General features: G+C 31.6%; 4 protein-coding genes across 7 annotated transcripts; 3 read left to right on the plus strand and 1 right to left on the minus strand.

The window, feature by feature from the left end:
* Positions 1-2,695: 2,695 nt before the first annotated feature.
* Positions 2,696-6,924, plus strand: LOC110611433 (serine/arginine-rich SC35-like splicing factor SCL28). 4 transcript variants are annotated; one of them, XM_043955174.1, is made up of 8 exons: positions 2,696-3,016; positions 3,344-3,460; positions 4,144-4,308; positions 4,492-4,556; positions 4,722-4,761; positions 6,023-6,247; positions 6,507-6,564; positions 6,672-6,924. In XM_043955174.1, exons 1-7 carry the CDS (start codon positions 2,826-2,828, stop codon positions 6,520-6,522), a joined length of 819 nt encoding a protein of 272 aa, XP_043811109.1. In that variant the 5' UTR covers positions 2,696-2,825; the 3' UTR covers positions 6,523-6,564; positions 6,672-6,924. The 4 variants fall into 4 exon arrangements, with proteins under 4 accessions (XP_043811109.1, XP_021607459.1, XP_043811110.1 ...); XM_043955175.1 differs by having other exon boundaries at positions 2,699-3,016; positions 3,383-3,460; XM_021751767.2 differs by lacking the exon at positions 6,507-6,564 and having other exon boundaries at positions 2,698-3,016.
* Positions 6,925-8,105: 1,181 nt separating this feature from the next.
* On the minus strand, positions 8,106-10,874 carry LOC110610379 (NADH dehydrogenase [ubiquinone] 1 alpha subcomplex subunit 8-B). Its single transcript, XM_021750283.2, has 3 exons — positions 10,722-10,874; positions 10,378-10,586; positions 8,106-8,462 (listed from the first exon to the last, which is right to left on the minus strand). Exons 2-3 carry the CDS (start codon positions 10,563-10,565, stop codon positions 8,330-8,332), a joined length of 321 nt encoding a protein of 106 aa, XP_021605975.1. The 5' UTR covers positions 10,566-10,586; positions 10,722-10,874; the 3' UTR covers positions 8,106-8,329.
* A 186-nt stretch (positions 10,875-11,060) lies between these two features.
* On the plus strand, positions 11,061-12,120 carry LOC110610380 (50S ribosomal protein L33). The gene has a single exon (XM_043955177.1). The coding sequence runs from the start codon at positions 11,622-11,624 to the stop codon at positions 11,838-11,840; it is 219 nt and encodes a 72-aa protein (XP_043811112.1). The 5' UTR covers positions 11,061-11,621; the 3' UTR covers positions 11,841-12,120.
* A 3,933-nt stretch (positions 12,121-16,053) lies between these two features.
* On the plus strand, positions 16,054-17,358 carry LOC110611694 (probable 1-deoxy-D-xylulose-5-phosphate synthase, chloroplastic). Its single transcript, XM_021752081.1, has 4 exons — positions 16,054-16,183; positions 16,292-16,599; positions 16,707-16,985; positions 17,077-17,358. The coding sequence occupies exons 1-4, from the start codon at positions 16,054-16,056 to the stop codon at positions 17,356-17,358; spliced, it is 999 nt and encodes a 332-aa protein (XP_021607773.1).
* The last annotated feature ends 272 nt before the right edge of the window (positions 17,359-17,630 follow it).

A 17,630-nucleotide genomic window follows, 5' to 3' on the forward strand; every position in this document is an offset into this window, starting at 1 on the left:
ACAGTTGTTTATTTTATGAGGCCCAAGGACGTTTCTTGGCAACTTATTGATTAGTGATTAATTAAAGGACGTTCCCTAATTGGTTTAATCTTAAGGAGAGACATGGTGGTGAGAAGCGTCTTCAATCCCCATAACTAATCTATTGAAACAACCAAAGAAATATAGTGTTAATGATCAATCCTAACAACTGAAGTGAATCCGATTCTGCAACTAGAGCTTTCTCATTATTGATTTCTTTTATTTTAATTATTTGCCTTCTTTTATTGCTTTCAGTTTTAGATTAATTGCATCAATCTCAAAACCCCCCCCATTTTATTTTCAGTTTATTTGCTTTCAGTTTATCTCGTTTCAGTTTATTTATCTTTCAGTTTATTTTTGTTTCAGTTAATTTCCTTGGTCTTGATAAGAAGAATAGGTAAGTTTTCAATTCTCTATGGATTCGATCCTTTACCACTATCTGCAATAGTAATATTGTTGATAACCGGAAAGGTTATTTTTGACCGGTTTCGACAACTGCGAGTCAAGCTTCCAAATTAAACCTGGCCACGTATACCCTCAGAGACACGTTCCTTCTCTACCTGATGGTCTCCAAGTAGTTTGTCTTTCTTTCAGCAAGGACCTCGGCAATAAACCTACTGATGAACACGTTGGCCAGGTCGACAAAGTTCCTAATGCTCCTTAACTCTAGGCTATTGAATCAAGCCCGAGCTGGTCCTATCAGGTTGTTGGGAAGACCTTACACATCAGACTGTCAGAGTGAGTCTGTAACTCCATGAAGATCTTGTAGATCAGCACATGTTCCCAGGGATTTCCTGTCCCATCATAGCTACCAAGGTTGACATCATAAACTTTTTTAGTACGGTCTCCTGCTGGATCTGTTTCACGAACGGTGATGAGGTCGGTAACAAGGGATAGTCTTTAGCCCCAAGCTCCATCAACAATTGTTCCTTCAACCTCTCCAACTTTTGATCTACCTCTGTATCCTCCCTTCTAGGCCTCCTCTCCAGGCGGTAATGGTTTCCTTCCAACTCTTCACTTTCATCTTTCTCTATAGGTTTGGAAGAGTAGCTCTTTGCCCCATCATTTTTTATGAGCTCCCTCGCTATCCTGCCCCATCTAGGCCATTGGTTCATTCCTCCAACTTGCTTTTCCATCTCTTTCCCCTGTTCTTCTACTACTCTGTTAGGGATTTTGATGGTTCAACGTGGGTTAGGGCTTGCTGTAGTTGAGCTCGTCTACCATGGGTGGCCTATTCAATAGGGTACTAAGCCCCCTTTGTTGTAACATCTAGCTTAGCCAATTAGCAGCGTTTTGTAGCTGAAGGGCCATATTTTAAAGTTTTTGGTTTGATAAAGGGGTTCGGGACATGGCTATAGTTAAGCTCGGTGAGAGGTTTAGTAATGTAGGTGATGGGTTTACTCGAGTTGTTGGGCTAGAAAAAAAGAATAGCGGACTCTCCTGAGTCGAGCTCATGTCATTATGGGTGATTCCTATATGATTTTTACTAGGGTTTGCCATGTGAATCTTAGTAGGTGAATAAGAATGAGAACTCACGTGATGTTGAGATCCCTTCGTTCCCACATATGGCTCAAATTGATGTTTAAAATCCAAGAATGAGTTTAGGCTCAAGTAAGTTTTGGTAAGCTTGGCCTCTATTTCCCTCATTTCATTTCTTTTATTTCCATTCCTTTTGTCTTTTTCGAGCGTGTAACTGCCATCTTATATCCATACATCTCTGTCATATTCACGCGGGTAGCTTGTACCGATGTATTGCGTTCTTACCTTCGTTAGGCGGCCATTTACTTCCTTCCGGTACCATTTGGACACGATCCAGGCCTCGCAGGGTTTATTTTTATACGGAAGCTAATGAACATTTAGGCCATAATGCCCCGAGGCGGTTCAAGTCCTATTCAGCTCTCGAGGACAAGTCCTAAACCTGTATGAGGCTTGTTGCTGCGTATTGGGCCAACCCCTAGCCCGACCTGGTCCCTTTCGCTTAAGCTGCGTTGGGCTCAATTACCCGAAGCCCCACAATCATCAGTTGAATTTTTAATTCTTTAAGCTTTTGTTCTATCTTAGTCTGCATGTCTCTGTTTTGAGTATGTCTTCACCGAATGAGTCCACAGAATAGACATCGGTGGCGGTAGTTGGTGGTGCAGTTGTTTCTAGTGGTATTGCGGTATCTATTTCTTCCCCTACTTTGCTTTGTGTCTTTTTGTATTTGATTTTTTACATGCCTTTTATGCTCGAAGGTGTAATTGGTTTTTGGGCAAGTTTCACCGGCTGTGGAAAGAGGCGGCGAAAGTTCGAGATTCAGTTTTTGGCGGTGCCATTTTCAGGATTGGACCATTTATGAGCTTGTATTTATAGGTTGAGTATTCTATTGGGTTTGTTTTGAGTTTTTTTTGGATTTGTAGATGGGCTTGATTTATTCCTTTTAAGGTAAATTTATATAGTAAAAAATTTTTTTTTTAAATTTAACCAATTGAGATTATGAAATATTATATAATTCTTATATTTTTTAAATTTAGAATTAGTGTTTCATCGCCGGCCTTTTCTTTTAGTCCAAGTTTGAGCCATGGGCTTTAAATAATTAAAAACCCACACACGTTTTTTTTTTTAAAATAAAAAGCCCAAAAACGAAAATGTTTAGCAAAACGAGTCACCCAAACAAGGACTAATAAATAATTACTTATTCGGGCCAAAAAATAGGGCGCTAAATTCACATCGCTCATAGTCTCCTCGTGTTTATTTTCCCTCTGTTTCTATAATTTTCGAAACCTGCTACCCTCTGTAGGGTTAGGGTTTTACTGATTTCTGCGGCAATGCCAAGGTACAGGAGCCGAAGCAGGAGCTACAGTCCCCGTCGCGGCAGCAGAACTCCACCACGTGGCCGGAAGCATTACTATGAAGATGAAGGCCCCCGCGATCGCTACCGCGACAGCCGTTCTCATCGCGACCGCCGCTCCCCTGCTCCCTCTGGCTTGCTTGTTCGCAATCTCCCTCTCGATGCCAGGTCTTCCCCTTTTCTTTTATATTAACGCATATGGATATAAGTGCACGTATGTTTGAGTTTGTTCTTAAATTTGTATATCTGCTGAATTTTGATAAAGGTTGGGGAGTTTACTGCTGTTTGTAGGCATACCTAATTCTTCTTAATCAGTTTCATGTTGATAGAAAAGAGGAAATAGGTTTAATTGATTATTATTCAAATTTGCTTGCTAAGAGTCGATTTTCTTTTTTGTGGCGCGTACAATGTGCTGGATGTTAAATTCTGAATTTCAAGATGTTTACGTTATATATTTCTTTGAATTGAGTTTAGTTTGTTTACACTTGTGTTAAGCTCTCTTGGATTGAAAGACCTAGTGATGGTGTGGTGCAGGCCTGAAGACCTAAGGGTTCCTTTTGAGAAATATGGACCTGTGAAGGATGTATATCTACCAAAAAATTACTACACTGGGTATGCGAGTTTGTGCTATGTGCAACTATTTTTTTCTCAGTACATGTTGATATTGATTTATCAAATTTTTGACTCGTTATCTAACTTTGTTTTGGTGTACAATTTATTTACAATGTCAATGCAAAGGCTAGTGGAAGTATATCCTGTGAGATTTGAAAATTGAAAGTTTTGTCTAGTGTTTTTACATACTCATGCATCTTTGTTGTACATTTCGATGTGAAAACTTTGAGAACATCTATATGCACCATCATTTTTATTCACTGTGAAAGAAACATTTGAAAACTGATTTCTATTGGATAAGTACCATTTGAAGGAAGTTTTTCTCTTGCACTGATTCAGTCTTTCAAATTGTTCGCACTATGGATTTATCTTTACAGCTATTAGTCCAATATGCTTGCACTCGCTCTTTATTTTTGGTTGTTCCTTGTGATGCATTTCTTATATGTGCCCTGTAACTGGATATATAAGAAGTGAACTACAAGCTAGATTTCGTATTTTGTAATGCCAGAATATTTTGTTAGATACCCTGTCTCCATTCATAAGTAGATTGAACATTTTGTTTTAGCTAATGAGGAAACTGATCATGTTGCTGATCTCTCCTGCTTTGTGTTTAGTCTCTGCTTTCATATGCTTTTTATACATGTCTTGTCATAATCTTTTGTTGTGGTGATTTGAATTGGCAGTGAGCCACGGGGCTTTGGATTTGTGAAGTACCGTTATGCTGAAGATGCAGCAGAAGCAAAGCAACGAATGAATCATAAAATTATTGGTGGGCGTGAGATAAGAATTGTTTTTGCTGAGGAGAACAGGAAAACTCCTCAAGAAATGCGTACAACTGCCCGTGTAAGGTGTTACATTCTTTGCTTCCTTGATTCTTCACCGTGTTTCTTATTTCAAATCTCTTCTATTTTGATCAATCTTTTACTTTAGCAGTTTCCTGACTCTTGTATTAACTATCAAACTGTTACTTTAGCAATTGGCTGGCCTGTCTCTTGCATTCTCTGCCTTAATACCTTTGTGTTTATGTTCAGTGGTCGTTATGGAGGTAGCCATAGAGGGAGAACACCACCAAGGTCCCCAAGACGCCAGCATCGTTGTCAGTTCAAATTTTCACTTGAGCATTTAACTGAAGTTTCTGATAATATCTTCAAATTTTTATGTTTTTCTACTTCTATATAAAGTATTTAATAATATGGAAGTATGATTTTTTATTCTTTAATGCTTTTTGCTGAATAGTGAATCATTGTTTTTTGGTTGGCAGCTTACTCACATTCACCTTCTCCTGCAAGGCATGATTCAAGGTTTGATTTTATATGCTAGAAAAGTCTTTGCATATTTTATACTTCTGTTAGTTCTTATTTTTCATATTCCCTTATCTTTCCATGTTATTCCTTCGAAATGTTGAAGCTTTGTCGTTATTTTGTTGTCATTCATGTACCAAAGGGAGATCTTTCTTGGTCTAGTCTTATCCCCATGTTGTCTAGTACCTCACATGAAACGCAATCACAGAGATGTGTTTTTTTCATTGGTTTATATTGAAAAAATTCAACTCCTTTAATGCACTGCAGTGAAAAGGTGAACGTAATACCTGGTGTTTATGACTTTTGTCTTGCTGACATGCCTCGAATTGATTTGAACTTTGTGATGGCACAGAATGTATGATAGGTCTTCCCATGAATATGAATGTTATCTGCTGGTGGCCTTGTTGATGCAGATAGTAAAGTGAAATGGGAGACTTTAAAGAATTCCAGATAAATAAAGATTAACGACAAAAGTCGAAAGTCATAAAGTGATGGATCTCATGACTATTTTCGATGAAAGACTATAATGTCACCTTCACTATCATCTACTTTTTACATCGGCTTTCCTATTCTGTGGCACTACGTTTCTGATGTTTACTAACTAGCTTAAGCTTCACCTGAGAGATAATTGGAGTCACAGGGGTAATTTGTTTATTCTCTTCAATAGCTTCTTAATAAGGAAACTTGTTAAGTTTGATATCTTGTTTTGCATATACTATCCAGTTAAAGAATATAAAGCTTATAGTTGGGCAAAGAAAGAAATCATCCTCAAAGAAGGAAAGCTATTCAAAGTTTTACTGGTAGAGATATGATGGCATTGCCCAAGAAAAAGATAATTTGAGGTTTTATAAAGTTGGGGCAAAGAGAGCTATGAAGTTATCAGATGCTGATCAACCAGTACACCTTGTAGAGCCCAACTCTCAAAAGTGTTTGGATTCAAGTATCATAATTTTGTTCGGAAACCATGAAAAAGGTGCAGGTAAAGGTCATATTTTGATTAATTAGATTTTCACTGAAGATGTAAGTATGTTTTTTAACACACTGAATAATTTCCCTATGAATACACTATTTGTCTGTCATCAAATGATGAGCGTGTGATGAAAATCTTGGCCTTATGGTGGTCCTGAATAGAGATAAGTTTCATTTTACCATGGAACCACTAATGCTTGTAGTTTTTGTGTTACCTTCAGCTAGTTTTATTGTTGATTGGATAGTTTATTTTTGACTCTTTTGCATCTATGTTTATTCCAAACTGATGCAGGGATCATGGTGCAAGAGATGATTATAACTCTCCAGGGAGAGCCAGGTCAATTTCACGTTCACGTTCTCCACGAGATGAGAGGGACTATAGGTTGAATGAGAGGTTTCCAAGCCCAAGGCAGAATGGTCGGAGCCCTCGTGATGAAGGAGACTATGCATCCGCCAGGTCAAGGAGTCCAAGGGGTAATGGTCGTAGTCAATCAAGGTCGCCTTCACGGTCTTATGGGTAAAGTATCTCATTTAATCTATGTTGTGTTTGTGAGATGCCGTGTCTAGCTAACGTGGGTTGACTATGCTTCTTATAGGAGCATGTTTTAAGAGTGTGTGAGCTTTATTTTCATATTTTAATTTTTTTAATGGTCCCAAGTTCCATTATGTTGATGCAGTTTGACATGCTGTTTAGTCTGAACACTTGACACTTAAAATTCACATTTGAATATTTTGCATAATTCCAAATTTTATATTATGGCTTGGTATTTTGACAGTACTGTGGGAGGATGAGGAGCTCTGCTCTCTGCCTGCCAAACAATCATATGGATTAGTGTATATTTTTGCTTTGGTTAAATCTTAACTGGTTGTGTATGTGGAATGTTTGCTGATTATGTTTACTGTTGAAATGATGATTATGTTTTTGATATGTTTCATTGCAGTTCTCGCTGATGGCTGTCTATCTTCCGATAAATGTTGCTATCTTGCGCTGGTAATGGGTTTTGCATCAGAAAGTGTAATTTGGGCATAAGTTGAGCCGCATGTATTTGTCTATTTGGATCACCCATTTTGTTTTATCGTCTCTTTTTATCAGTTGTATGTCGTGATATTTTAGCTGCTTCTGTGTTGGCGACTCTTTTGTTGGAAATTGGTGAAATGGGAATCTAAAGTATCTAAGGCTTGGTTGCTTTTTCATTTGCCAGTTTTGGATGTTGAGAATCATGCGTTGATAGTGTTCTTGATAGGGGATGTTTCTACACTGTCCATTCTTCCACTGGATGCATGTGTGCCAGCTGCAGATGCAGTAGTATCTAGATTCTAGCATGGGCATCAATCCATTTGGTGTGTTCTTATTTTAACGCGAGCAACTATAATATTAATTATTCTATATATAATCTGCGTATAAATTGTAAATTTAATTATAGATACCTATTTCAATATCAATTTTAATTATTATAGATAACATATTTATTGGTTTAATAGTTGCTTTAATAAATTATTTTTTTATAAAAAATTTATATTCCGATTAATAGAATTATAAACATATAATATTAATTTAACTATAATGAAATAAAAAAAGGTATGATGGAAGTCATAACAAAAAATTATTGGGTGAAAATATTATTTAAAATTGAAGTAATAAAATAGTGGTAGGGTGGATAAGAATTTTACTCGTCTTTGCCGTCGCAAGAAACTCAAAAAACGTCATGGGGCACATTTAAGTCTATTCATTTTAATCTATAATCTATAATATATTTTATATTTAAATTCTTAAATATAATTATTTTGTCTTTATATTTTGTTATTATTAATATTATCCATTTTTTTAATGAAAAACTTCTACTAAAGTGTTTAAACACTTGCGTTTCGTTTGACGAAAAAGAAAAGAAAGAGATGCATTAATGAGTTCTTTAAAACCTAGAAACTACAATCCCAAGGGGTTAAATATAATTCAACCGTAACATTGTAATCGGCTCATAAAATTTGCAAGTCCATATAATGATTAACATATCTTCATCTTAGTCCATTTGGTCAATAACTTATATGACCCAAGTCCATTCCTTCGATAGACAAGTTGAATAACACTTGCTCAAATGAACTTCATTTATCTAGCAAAAAACTGCAATTTGGCAACTTTAGCCTATTTGGTTTAACTGTTAATATAACTCATAGCAGATGGCTAATTGCAGTGGAAATTTGATTGCATGATTCTGCTGCATGCTGTGGGCCAATATAGCATCTGACATCTTTCTGATGATCTCTATATATTGCTCTAATTAGCTGGCTAAGGGTGTCCAAATTGAATCCTACACTTTGTCACAAAGTTCTAGCGCTTCAAACCTTGGTCTAAACATATCAATGCAAAAACTATTTGAAACCAAAATCCAAACATCCGGTTACTGTAAAACCAAATAATGATCAACAACTTTTCTGCTTAAAAAGTAGGCAATTGTCCCATCTTTTTTGATTTGAAAGCAATCCTGAAAGAACATTTTGAACCATAGAAAATGAAGATGATTCATGTCAGGAAACCAGAAAGAACAACAGAGCAAACTGCCCTAATTATTGTAGTCAAGGCATCACAAGTTCAGTTGGCCAATCATTCCAAAGGGCATGCTTTCTCAAATGCTTGCTGCTCTTTGCGACATAAATCAAATTCATTCGTATGATAATACATGCAACCAACGTAAGCATCCATCTCTTTTGCACACTTCTGGTGAAGATCTTTCAGCCTGCAGTGCCAAACATCTCACAATTTAGATTTCCAACCAGCTATTCTTTTGTGCATATGGGATTTGTGATCTTGTGTGATGAAACTAGTTCTTGGAGTTCCTTTGCAAGCTTAGTCTAAAGAATATTACATAGGATTTTTTTATTAAAAGATACATTGTTGATTAGCATGTGCAATTAGAAATTCTAACTTGGTTCAACCCAACACAACTGAAGTTCAATCTTACACTGGCTGGAGTTGGCACATATGGATAAAAAATCATGTAAATCTAGTAGTAGACTATGAAGGATCAAAGAAACCTAAAAGACAGAAAATGGAGAGTTTGTAGTATGAATTGTTCAACAATATCTACTATGCTGCAGAAATATTGTTCAAACAACTTCAAATAAAGGAAGAAAGCAGCATGCTGTTTGGAGCATCTGCTGAGCCATAGACTGACCAGGATAAATGGCTGAAGCAATAAATATGCAAAACAAGTGGAAGAAAAGGAGAAAACTATGCATGGGGGAATTTCCCCCTCCCACCCTGCCCCTTTCCTTCTTTTATAAGAGAAGCGGGAGAAAATACAATTGTAAATAGTTTAACCTACTAGTTTATGCTCAAAAGTAAGTTATGAAGACAGGTTAAAACTACCCCAAACTCCAAGCATAAGAATTTCCAATTGGATATCTTGCTTAAAACGAGTGGTGATGATTCAAAACAAAAAAAACAGCAATTTATGATACATGGACGTTAACAACTCCAGTTCTCAGAACTTATGAAACACAAACTTTATAAAGCTGACTTTAAAATTTAATTCAGTTATCAGAATGTTACGGTTTCTAAATCCTTAGCAGGATGAGGATGGACAATCGGTCTGATTGTGAAGCTTTGCCTCAAGTAACATACAGTGGATCATAACATAAGCAACCCCAGAAGCTTATTAATCCATGTACTGAAATTGATAGCACTTAGAGTAGACCTCTGGTGAAATAGCACTAGAGGTTCAAGGATGCAAGCGTGAGGAGACAGCTGAACCTAATCATTACATAATCTATTATTCTAACTGTAGCACTGTAATGGTCTACATTATGAGAGCAGATTGTTTAATGCTACTATTTATTGGAACTGATTTTTTGTGAGACATATGCCAGAATTAAAATACCTGTATAGATGACTCAAGAAGAAAAGGTATTCATTATACTCAAAATTGTTTCAAGTTGAAGATGGAATGAGCAAGTTTAAGAATTTGAGATCCTAACCAGAGTCGATTAAGATATTCAAACCTATGAATCTTTATGTTACCGAATGGTTGATAATTATGGAACTAAGGGTCTAATTTGGAAATTGTTGACAATGTGTTTGCCCTACTGCAGTTATGACAATTTTAAAGGAACAAGTAAACATCATTAATCTTCGCTCCAGAAACTATTTTTAGCTAGCCAAATAGCAATGCTAAATGAATGATATTTCTTATGTGACTTCAGTACAATAAACCATTAAACTCAGAATCATGGATAAGACATTGTCAAGGGAAAATTAGATAAAGAACACAAAGAAAAGAAGAGAAAATTAACTAGAAAGCAGAAAAAGATCACATGGACGAATAGAAAAACTGGTTTTAATTATTGGTACGTATCCCACCACAGTTTCAGCATCTGAATAGAACCCATGAAGCAGAAAGGGAAAGAAAAACCTCCACAATCTAACAAAAATGGATTTTCATTTGAGCTTGTAGTCCAACACTTATTCAGCCAAACAAAAAGAAATATACAAACAAAATCTATAGAATGGAATATAAGGGTTCAATCGTTCAAACACTGAAATTTATTTTAGACATCATATTATTAAAATGGGCAACAACTAATAATCCAAATTCAGCTGCATAATCTGAAAAAAAAAGGGGAAAAAATCACAAAAAATATGAGATTGCTTACAGGCCAAGGACGCAGCGAGTGACTTCCTTGCCTTTATCGAGGCATTTCTCCGGGTTTGGATCCTTCTTCTTGCACTTGAGAAACGCCACATTCTCCTGTAAGCATCTCGAAGATATGTGCTTTGATGACGCCGTCAACACCGCAGATGTGGGGATCGGATTCCCCGTTGCGTCCACCGCGCTCGCCATCTGTAATCGATTCTAGAAGTACTAAGGAGGAAAAAAAAAAATTTAATCGTCTCCTCAACAATTCCTCATTTTCTCAGTAACAAACAGAAAAGTGTAGGATTCAAAAATAAATTGAGCAAAGATTTTATCTTCTATCTTTTTCTAGATTAATTGTACCTCCTCTTTGCTACTGAGAGACAGAGAAACAGCTTCGCAAGTGATAGAGAAGAGAAAGAAAACGAGATTGTTTGGGTGCTGAGAAATCAGGTACAAAGACTGGGTGATGGCGTGATGCTAATGTGCGCCAGCGGGTGGAGGATAGGATAACACAACACCTAGACCGATTCGAGGAAAAACGCATTAGCGTACACTAACAAGGGCATATTTGTCGTTTCATATAATAGACAAGATTGTCACTTTGGCTGAGCTGAGCTCCATCCCTTCCATAGGGTACCCGTTTGTTCATTTGTTCACTGTTTGAAAGAAGATTGGCGAGTGAGTTCATATTCATTTTTTTTTTTCTTTTGAACTGATTCATCGATGGAAATTTACTCGCTTTCTCTATTTTTGTTTCAACTGGTTAAAGTTTTTCTCTTGTTTCCAGAATAGCATTGGGTTTTATTTTCAGATTGTTGCAGACTCGCAAGAGTAGCAATTATTTATTTCTGGGTATGATTAGGTGCCCATTTGCTGTGATAAGTAGGGCAGTATGAAACTATGAGCTTTGACGTTTGAAATTCATTCTGGGTCGCCTTTGCGTATTGTTCAAAAGGTGCTCGATAAAATGACTAATTGAGATTCATTGTCGTGGGCGTGGTTTATATGGTGTCTGGAATAGAAATTCTGTCTAATCCCCAAGTTTGCTGTCTTTACCATTTTGATATCATCTATCAAGATTTAAGACCACCTGTGCCCGGTAGGCAAATTTTAGGTCAGGTTTTGTTTTAGGTTAGAGATGAGAAGCATTTGGTATATGTTATCTGCTATGGATTTGGATTTCAGATGCACAGTTTTGCATGCACTTATATCAGTGATGTCTATTGTAAGGGAAAAAACATTATCTTCTTTTTTTAGAACATGTGCTTACACCGTGGCTCTCTCTCGTGTCTACAATTAGGAATGGGGGACAAGAAGAAGAAGACGTTTATGTTCATCCGGCTTGTTTCAGCTGCTGGGACTGGATTCTTCTATGTAAAGAGGAAGAGTTCTAAGAAAATTGCTGAGAAGCTTGAGTTTCGGAAGTATGATCCCAGAGTGAACCGCCATGTTCTGTTCACAGAGGCAAAAATGAAATAAGCTGGAAGCATATGTGATGATCGTTGTTATCTACTTTATTTTGGATCAATACACTGCTGCTGTGTACAATTTCAAATTAACTAGTGCTGAAGAAGTATTTGTTCAATCTTCCTCTCTAGTTTGAGAGTCATGCTTGTCTCAATAGGTAGCCTAACATAATATAAATTCACTTGTTATAGTCATAGAATGATCCTTGTGAATTTCTGTTATTTCATTCTTGGATTTTCTCAGGGGCTCAGCCTTCAAATTTCTTTATGAATTTTCTTCAGTTTATAATGCATTTTTCATGCTGTTTGCCTTGTATAGTAATTTGTTTTCAATTTGTCCACCATGATAGTTGATTAATGGTTGATGGTAAGGTGATAATTTTCAAGACTGACCTGTGAACTGCAGTTTCGCCCAACTGAAAGGACATGGTCACCAGTTGAGCAATTATGAGTTTGTCAAACAAAATAGTAACTGCAAATTGCATTTCTATTTTCTTCACTTTCAGAGCCACAATGATCACGGCACTCCGATTATGGTTCGTATTCTGCGGCACGTTACCGACCAGTGACCGCAAGGCTACCAAGGGTTCTGCGGGTTTTGTCAATTTAAGGGCGGTTGTGTATTTAAGATTGGGATAAAAATATTTGCAGATTTGGGGTTGTGTATTTAAGATTGGGATAAAAATATTTGCAGATTTGGAGTAGGAAAGTGTTAATCCAAAAATTTACTTGCTATTATTTAATTATTTATTTATTTATTTTTAATTTTTTAGAATGGTTTCACGCTAAATTTTAAAAATAAATTAAAAAAATAATAGTTGGCTTTATTGTCAATGGTGTTAGGTCTTAATTTGTTTTTAAATTTTTTTAATTATTAAAATATTATAATTATATTAATTAATTAATACATAATTTTTATATTATATTTTTTATTATAATAATATTTTATTATAGATTTTATTAATTTTACTAAAATAATATTTTATAATTATATTTTATGAAATATATATAAAAACACTGAATTAAATAATTAATAAAAAAATAAATAAATAAATTAATATGAATATTTAAAATTATAAAAATTAATTTTATTTTTATTAGAATGCTATTATGGAGGCGTACATAATCAGAGAATAATATTAATTTTATGACAATGTACATAATCATATAATAATATTAATTTTATAACACTGAAATTATATAGAGTTAGTAATCTTTTTAGTTTAAATATTAATAATAAAATATATTAAATATTAATATATAAAAAATATATTAATATTTAAATAAAATAAAATTATACTGTTAATTAATTTATTATGCGATAAATTAATTAATTAATTTATTTCTTTTTGATAAATTATAAATAATTCAGTATTTTTATATAATAATAATATTATAATTTTAAATATTCTTATGTATAATCGGTTTGTTATTAATTTTTATAGTACTTTTATATATTAAAAATATTTTTATAAAATATGATAATTATTTATAATTTATTTTAGTAATTTTTAGAGTTATAAAATAATATTATTATGTGATTAAAAAATTACTGATACTATTTAATCACAGTAATATTACTGTATTAATTTATTAAAATAATAAAATAGTATTATTGTATTAATTTATTAAAATAATAAAAAATATTAAATAAATATATATAATATTATTAAATTATTTTTATATATTTAATCAAAATCAAATTATTTGTAATAAAATATTAATTTTATAATTTATTAAATATTAATATATTAAAATTATAAAAAAATATTTATTATTATAAAAATATAATAAATTATAAATTAATATAATATAAATATTTTATTATAATATATTAATAATTAAAAAAATAAATACATTGCGCCATTCTAGGCTATTATTTATTTTTTCTATTATTTATTTTTTTATTTTATTTATAAGAGGTCAGGCCATGATTTAATTTTTTATTATTAAAATATTATAATTATATTAATGAATTAATATATTATTTTTATATAATGTTAATTTAATAATTTTATTTATATTATATTTTTTATATAATAATTAAATTTTTTATATTAAATTTTTTATTACAATAAATTTATTATATTGTATTTCAAAACTCTCTAAAATATTAAAATCATTAATATTATACTTTGATTATATAGAGTAACAGTACAATAAAAATAAATTTAATTTTTATAATTTTAAATATTTATATTAATTAATTAATTAATTTATTTTTTATTAATTATTTAATTCAGTCTTTTTTTATATATATTTAATAATAGTTAAATAAATTTATAATTAATATTATTTAATTAGAATATTATTATAAAAATATATTAAAATTAATAAAATATATTATAAAAAATTTATTTTAATAAAAAAATATAATATAAATATAATTATTAAATTAATATAATATATTAATTAATTAATATAATTTAATTTGAATTAGAGTAAAAAAAACTTTTTTTTAAAAGTGCGATAGAGTTTACCGCACTGTAAAAATATAATAAAAAAATAAATTAAAAAAATATATAATTTAAATATATTATCACACCTTTAAAAATAATAAATTAAAAAAATATATAATTTAAAGACACTACCGCATCTTCAGCTGCAATAATACTGCAGCACTCAAATTAACTTTAATTATAAATTTAATGTTTATTTAATTAATTGTTATAGTTTATTAATTATTTATTAAATTATATATATTAATTAAAATAAAAAAATTTAATACATTACTGCACTTGGTAAAGTTCATAATGCATGTTCCATATTCAATTAATTTAAATTATAAATTTAATTCTTATTTAATTAATTATTATATTTTATTAATTTAATTATATATTAAATTTATAAAATATAATTATAAAAATTATATTAATATTAATATAATGCATGTTCCATATTCAATTAAATTTATAAAAATCATAATGCATGTTCCATATTCAATTAATATTAATGTTAATATTAATTAATTTAAGTTATTTATAATATAATATTATATTATATTTATTAATTTATATAATTTAATTAATTATATATTAAATTTATATAAATATAATTACAAAAATTATATTAATATTATCATAAATATTAATGGTTTTAATTTATTTACAATAAAATATTATATTTTTTATATTTATCATTTTATTTTATTATTTTTATTACAATTAATTTATAAATATTTAATATAAATATTTGTGAATTATAAAAAAATTAAATTTTATTTTATTTTATATTTTTTCTCATAATTTTTTTTATTCTCTTATATACCTCTCAAAATACTCTATAAATATTAATTTTTAATATTTTTATAACCTTATAAATATTAATATTGAAAAGTGAGAATATAAATAATAACCACTGTCATATAAAACTATCTTCTAAAAAAATAAAAGGACGTGCAATATGAATAATTTTTTATTTTATCATTTATATATATTGACTTATTTTTATTACATTTCACTGTTTTTAAATATTTTAATGTATTTTTTTATTTAATTTTTTATAATTTCTATATTGATAAATATGATTAATAAAATAAATTATATATATCCTTAACATTAATTAATATATTTGTAAAATAAATTATATTAATACATTTATATTATCTTTAGCATTAATTAAATTATATAAATTAATAAAATAAAGTGATAAATATAATATTATATTATAAATAATTTAAATTAATTAATATTAATATAATTTTTGTAACTATATTTTATAAATTTAATATATAATTAATTAAATTAATAAAATATAATAATTAATTAAATAAATAAAAATTAATTAATATTAATATTAACAAAATTTTATAATTATATTTTATAAATTTAATATATAATTAATTAAATTAATAAAATATAATAATTAATTAAATAAAAATTAATTAATATTAATATTAACATAATTTTTATAATTATATTTTATAAATTTAATATATAATTAATTAAATTAATAAAATATAATAATTAATTAAATAAAAATTAAATTTATAATTAAAATTAATCGTCCTACCGCACTCGTACATTACCGTAACTTGCGGTAATGTATTTAAATTAATTTTTTTTAAATTTATTATTTTCTAAAGCGCGGTGGATTTTATTGCGTTTTAAAAGCGCAATAGAGTTCCTTTTATCCCGATTCGGAAAAAAATTATTTTCAGGTGAGGGATTGAGAAAATTTTTTTTTTTTAACTTGAAAAAGCAAAAAGCCCGCGAATTGGTGGACCCATGCACGAACTGGCAGCTATTCTCAAAGAGGTTAAGGGTACTAAAACAACTGGTCCAGTCTTGATACGTGTTGTCACCGAGAAAGGTCGGGGGTATCCATATGCTGAGAAAGCTGCAGACAAATACCATGGTAATGGCAATTGAACTTTAGCTTAGAAAAAAGATGCAAGCAAAACTTAAAGTGGCTATCTTATGCTTATTATTTGAAAGGAGTAACTGCATGGTTTTCATTTTTCAGGGGTTACCAAGTTTGATCCTGCAACTGGAAAGCAATTCAAGGGCAGTGCTACTACACAGTCTTACACAACATACTTTGCAGAGGCTTTGATTGCAGAAGCAGAAGTGGACAAGGATGTTGTTGCCATTCATGCTGCAATGGGAGGTGGAACAGGCCTAAATCTCTTCCTTCGTCGTTTCCCAAGGAGATGCTTTGACGTTGGAATAGCGGAACAGCATGCAGTTACATTTGCTGCAGGATTAGCCTGTGAAGGCCTTAAACCTTTTTGTGCAATCTACTCATCTTTCATGCAGAGGGCTTATGACCAGGCAAGCTGATATACATTATTACTTTCAGTATTGCTATTAAATTAGTATATTGGATTAACAATCTATTTGAGTTTTATTAATAGCATTTTTCTGCATGAATTACACAGGTAGTACATGATGTGGATTTGCAGAAACTGCCTGTGAGATTTGCAATGGACAGAGCTGGGATGGTTGGAGCAGACGGTCCTACACGTTGTGGAGCTTTTGATGTCACTTTTATGGCATGTCTCCCTAACATGGTGGTGATGACTCCTTCTGATGAGGCAGAACTTTTTCACATGGTCGCCACAGCTGCCGCTATAGATGATCGTCCTAGCTGTTTTCGATACCCGAGAGGTAATGGTATTGGTGTTCAGCTGCCACGAAACAAAGGTATTCCTCTTGAGGTAGGGTTCAACCAAGTCTTTATTCTATATTGCTTTAGTCAAGTAAAATTTCAAAACCAATAACAATTCAACTTTAAAATATTTCTCATAGGTTGGAAAAGGCAGGATATTGGTTGAAGGGAAAAGAGTAGCACTCTTGGCTTACGGGAGTTTGGCTGCTGCCTCTTTAGTCGAACCCCATGGCTTACATATAACAGTAGCAGATGCTAGATTCTGTAAACCTTTGGATCACGCCCTCGTTCGAGTCCTAGCAAAATCACATGAAGTTTTGATAACAGTTAAAGAAGGAACGATAGGGGGCTTTGGATCTCATGTTGCTCATTTTCTGGCCCTTGCTGTTCTTCTTGATGGCAAACTGAAGGTACTGATTTAAATGAACTTTCCATTTACCACTTAAGCAATAGTTACAATTATCATGGATTTTCAATTTTAACAGTAAGCATTCTTCTTAGGAATACATTTAATATTAATTTGTTGACAAGTGGCAGAGCAATATTTATCAATTCGCTAAGTTGATTTTTTTTTAAAAAAAAATTTGAAATTTAAGAAGCAAGATTCTCTGATCCACTTTCAATTTTAATGATTTTATTTGACTCATTCTAAATAATAATAAAAAAGAAAGAGGGAAGGTGGTGATAAAAGAGA

Source organism: Manihot esculenta, chromosome 3 (genome assembly GCF_001659605.2).
Source record: "Manihot esculenta cultivar AM560-2 chromosome 3, M.esculenta_v8, whole genome shotgun sequence".
Lineage (NCBI taxonomy): Eukaryota > Viridiplantae > Streptophyta > Magnoliopsida > Malpighiales > Euphorbiaceae > Manihot > Manihot esculenta.

What these genes read in the sequence shown, in the direction of transcription:
- LOC110611433 (XM_043955174.1), top strand. Translation starts at nt 2,826, where the DNA reads ATGCCAAGGTACAGGAGCCGAAGCAGGAGCTACAGTCCCCGTCGCGGC. An exon ending in CGTACAACTGCCCGTGTAAG is followed by an intron (nt 4,309 to 4,491) that starts GTGTTACATTCT and finishes GTTTATGTTCAG; the next exon opens with TGGTCGTTATGGAGGTAGCC. An exon ending in CCTGCAAGGCATGATTCAAG is followed by an intron (nt 4,762 to 6,022) that starts GTTTGATTTTAT and finishes AAACTGATGCAG; the next exon opens with GGATCATGGTGCAAGAGATG.
- LOC110610379 (XM_021750283.2), bottom strand. Translation starts at nt 10,565, where the DNA reads ATGGCGAGCGCGGTGGACGCAACGGGGAATCCGATCCCCACATCTGCG. An exon ending in ACTCGCTGCGTCCTTGGCCT is followed by an intron (nt 8,463 to 10,377) that starts GTAAGCAATCTC and finishes TTGGCACTGCAG; the next exon opens with GCTGAAAGATCTTCACCAGA.
- LOC110610380 (XM_043955177.1), top strand. Translation starts at nt 11,622, where the DNA reads ATGTGCTTACACCGTGGCTCTCTCTCGTGTCTACAATTAGGAATGGGG.
- LOC110611694 (XM_021752081.1), top strand. Translation starts at nt 16,054, where the DNA reads ATGCACGAACTGGCAGCTATTCTCAAAGAGGTTAAGGGTACTAAAACA. An exon ending in TGCAGAGGGCTTATGACCAG is followed by an intron (nt 16,600 to 16,706) that starts GCAAGCTGATAT and finishes TGAATTACACAG; the next exon opens with GTAGTACATGATGTGGATTT. An exon ending in ACAAAGGTATTCCTCTTGAG is followed by an intron (nt 16,986 to 17,076) that starts GTAGGGTTCAAC and finishes TATTTCTCATAG; the next exon opens with GTTGGAAAAGGCAGGATATT.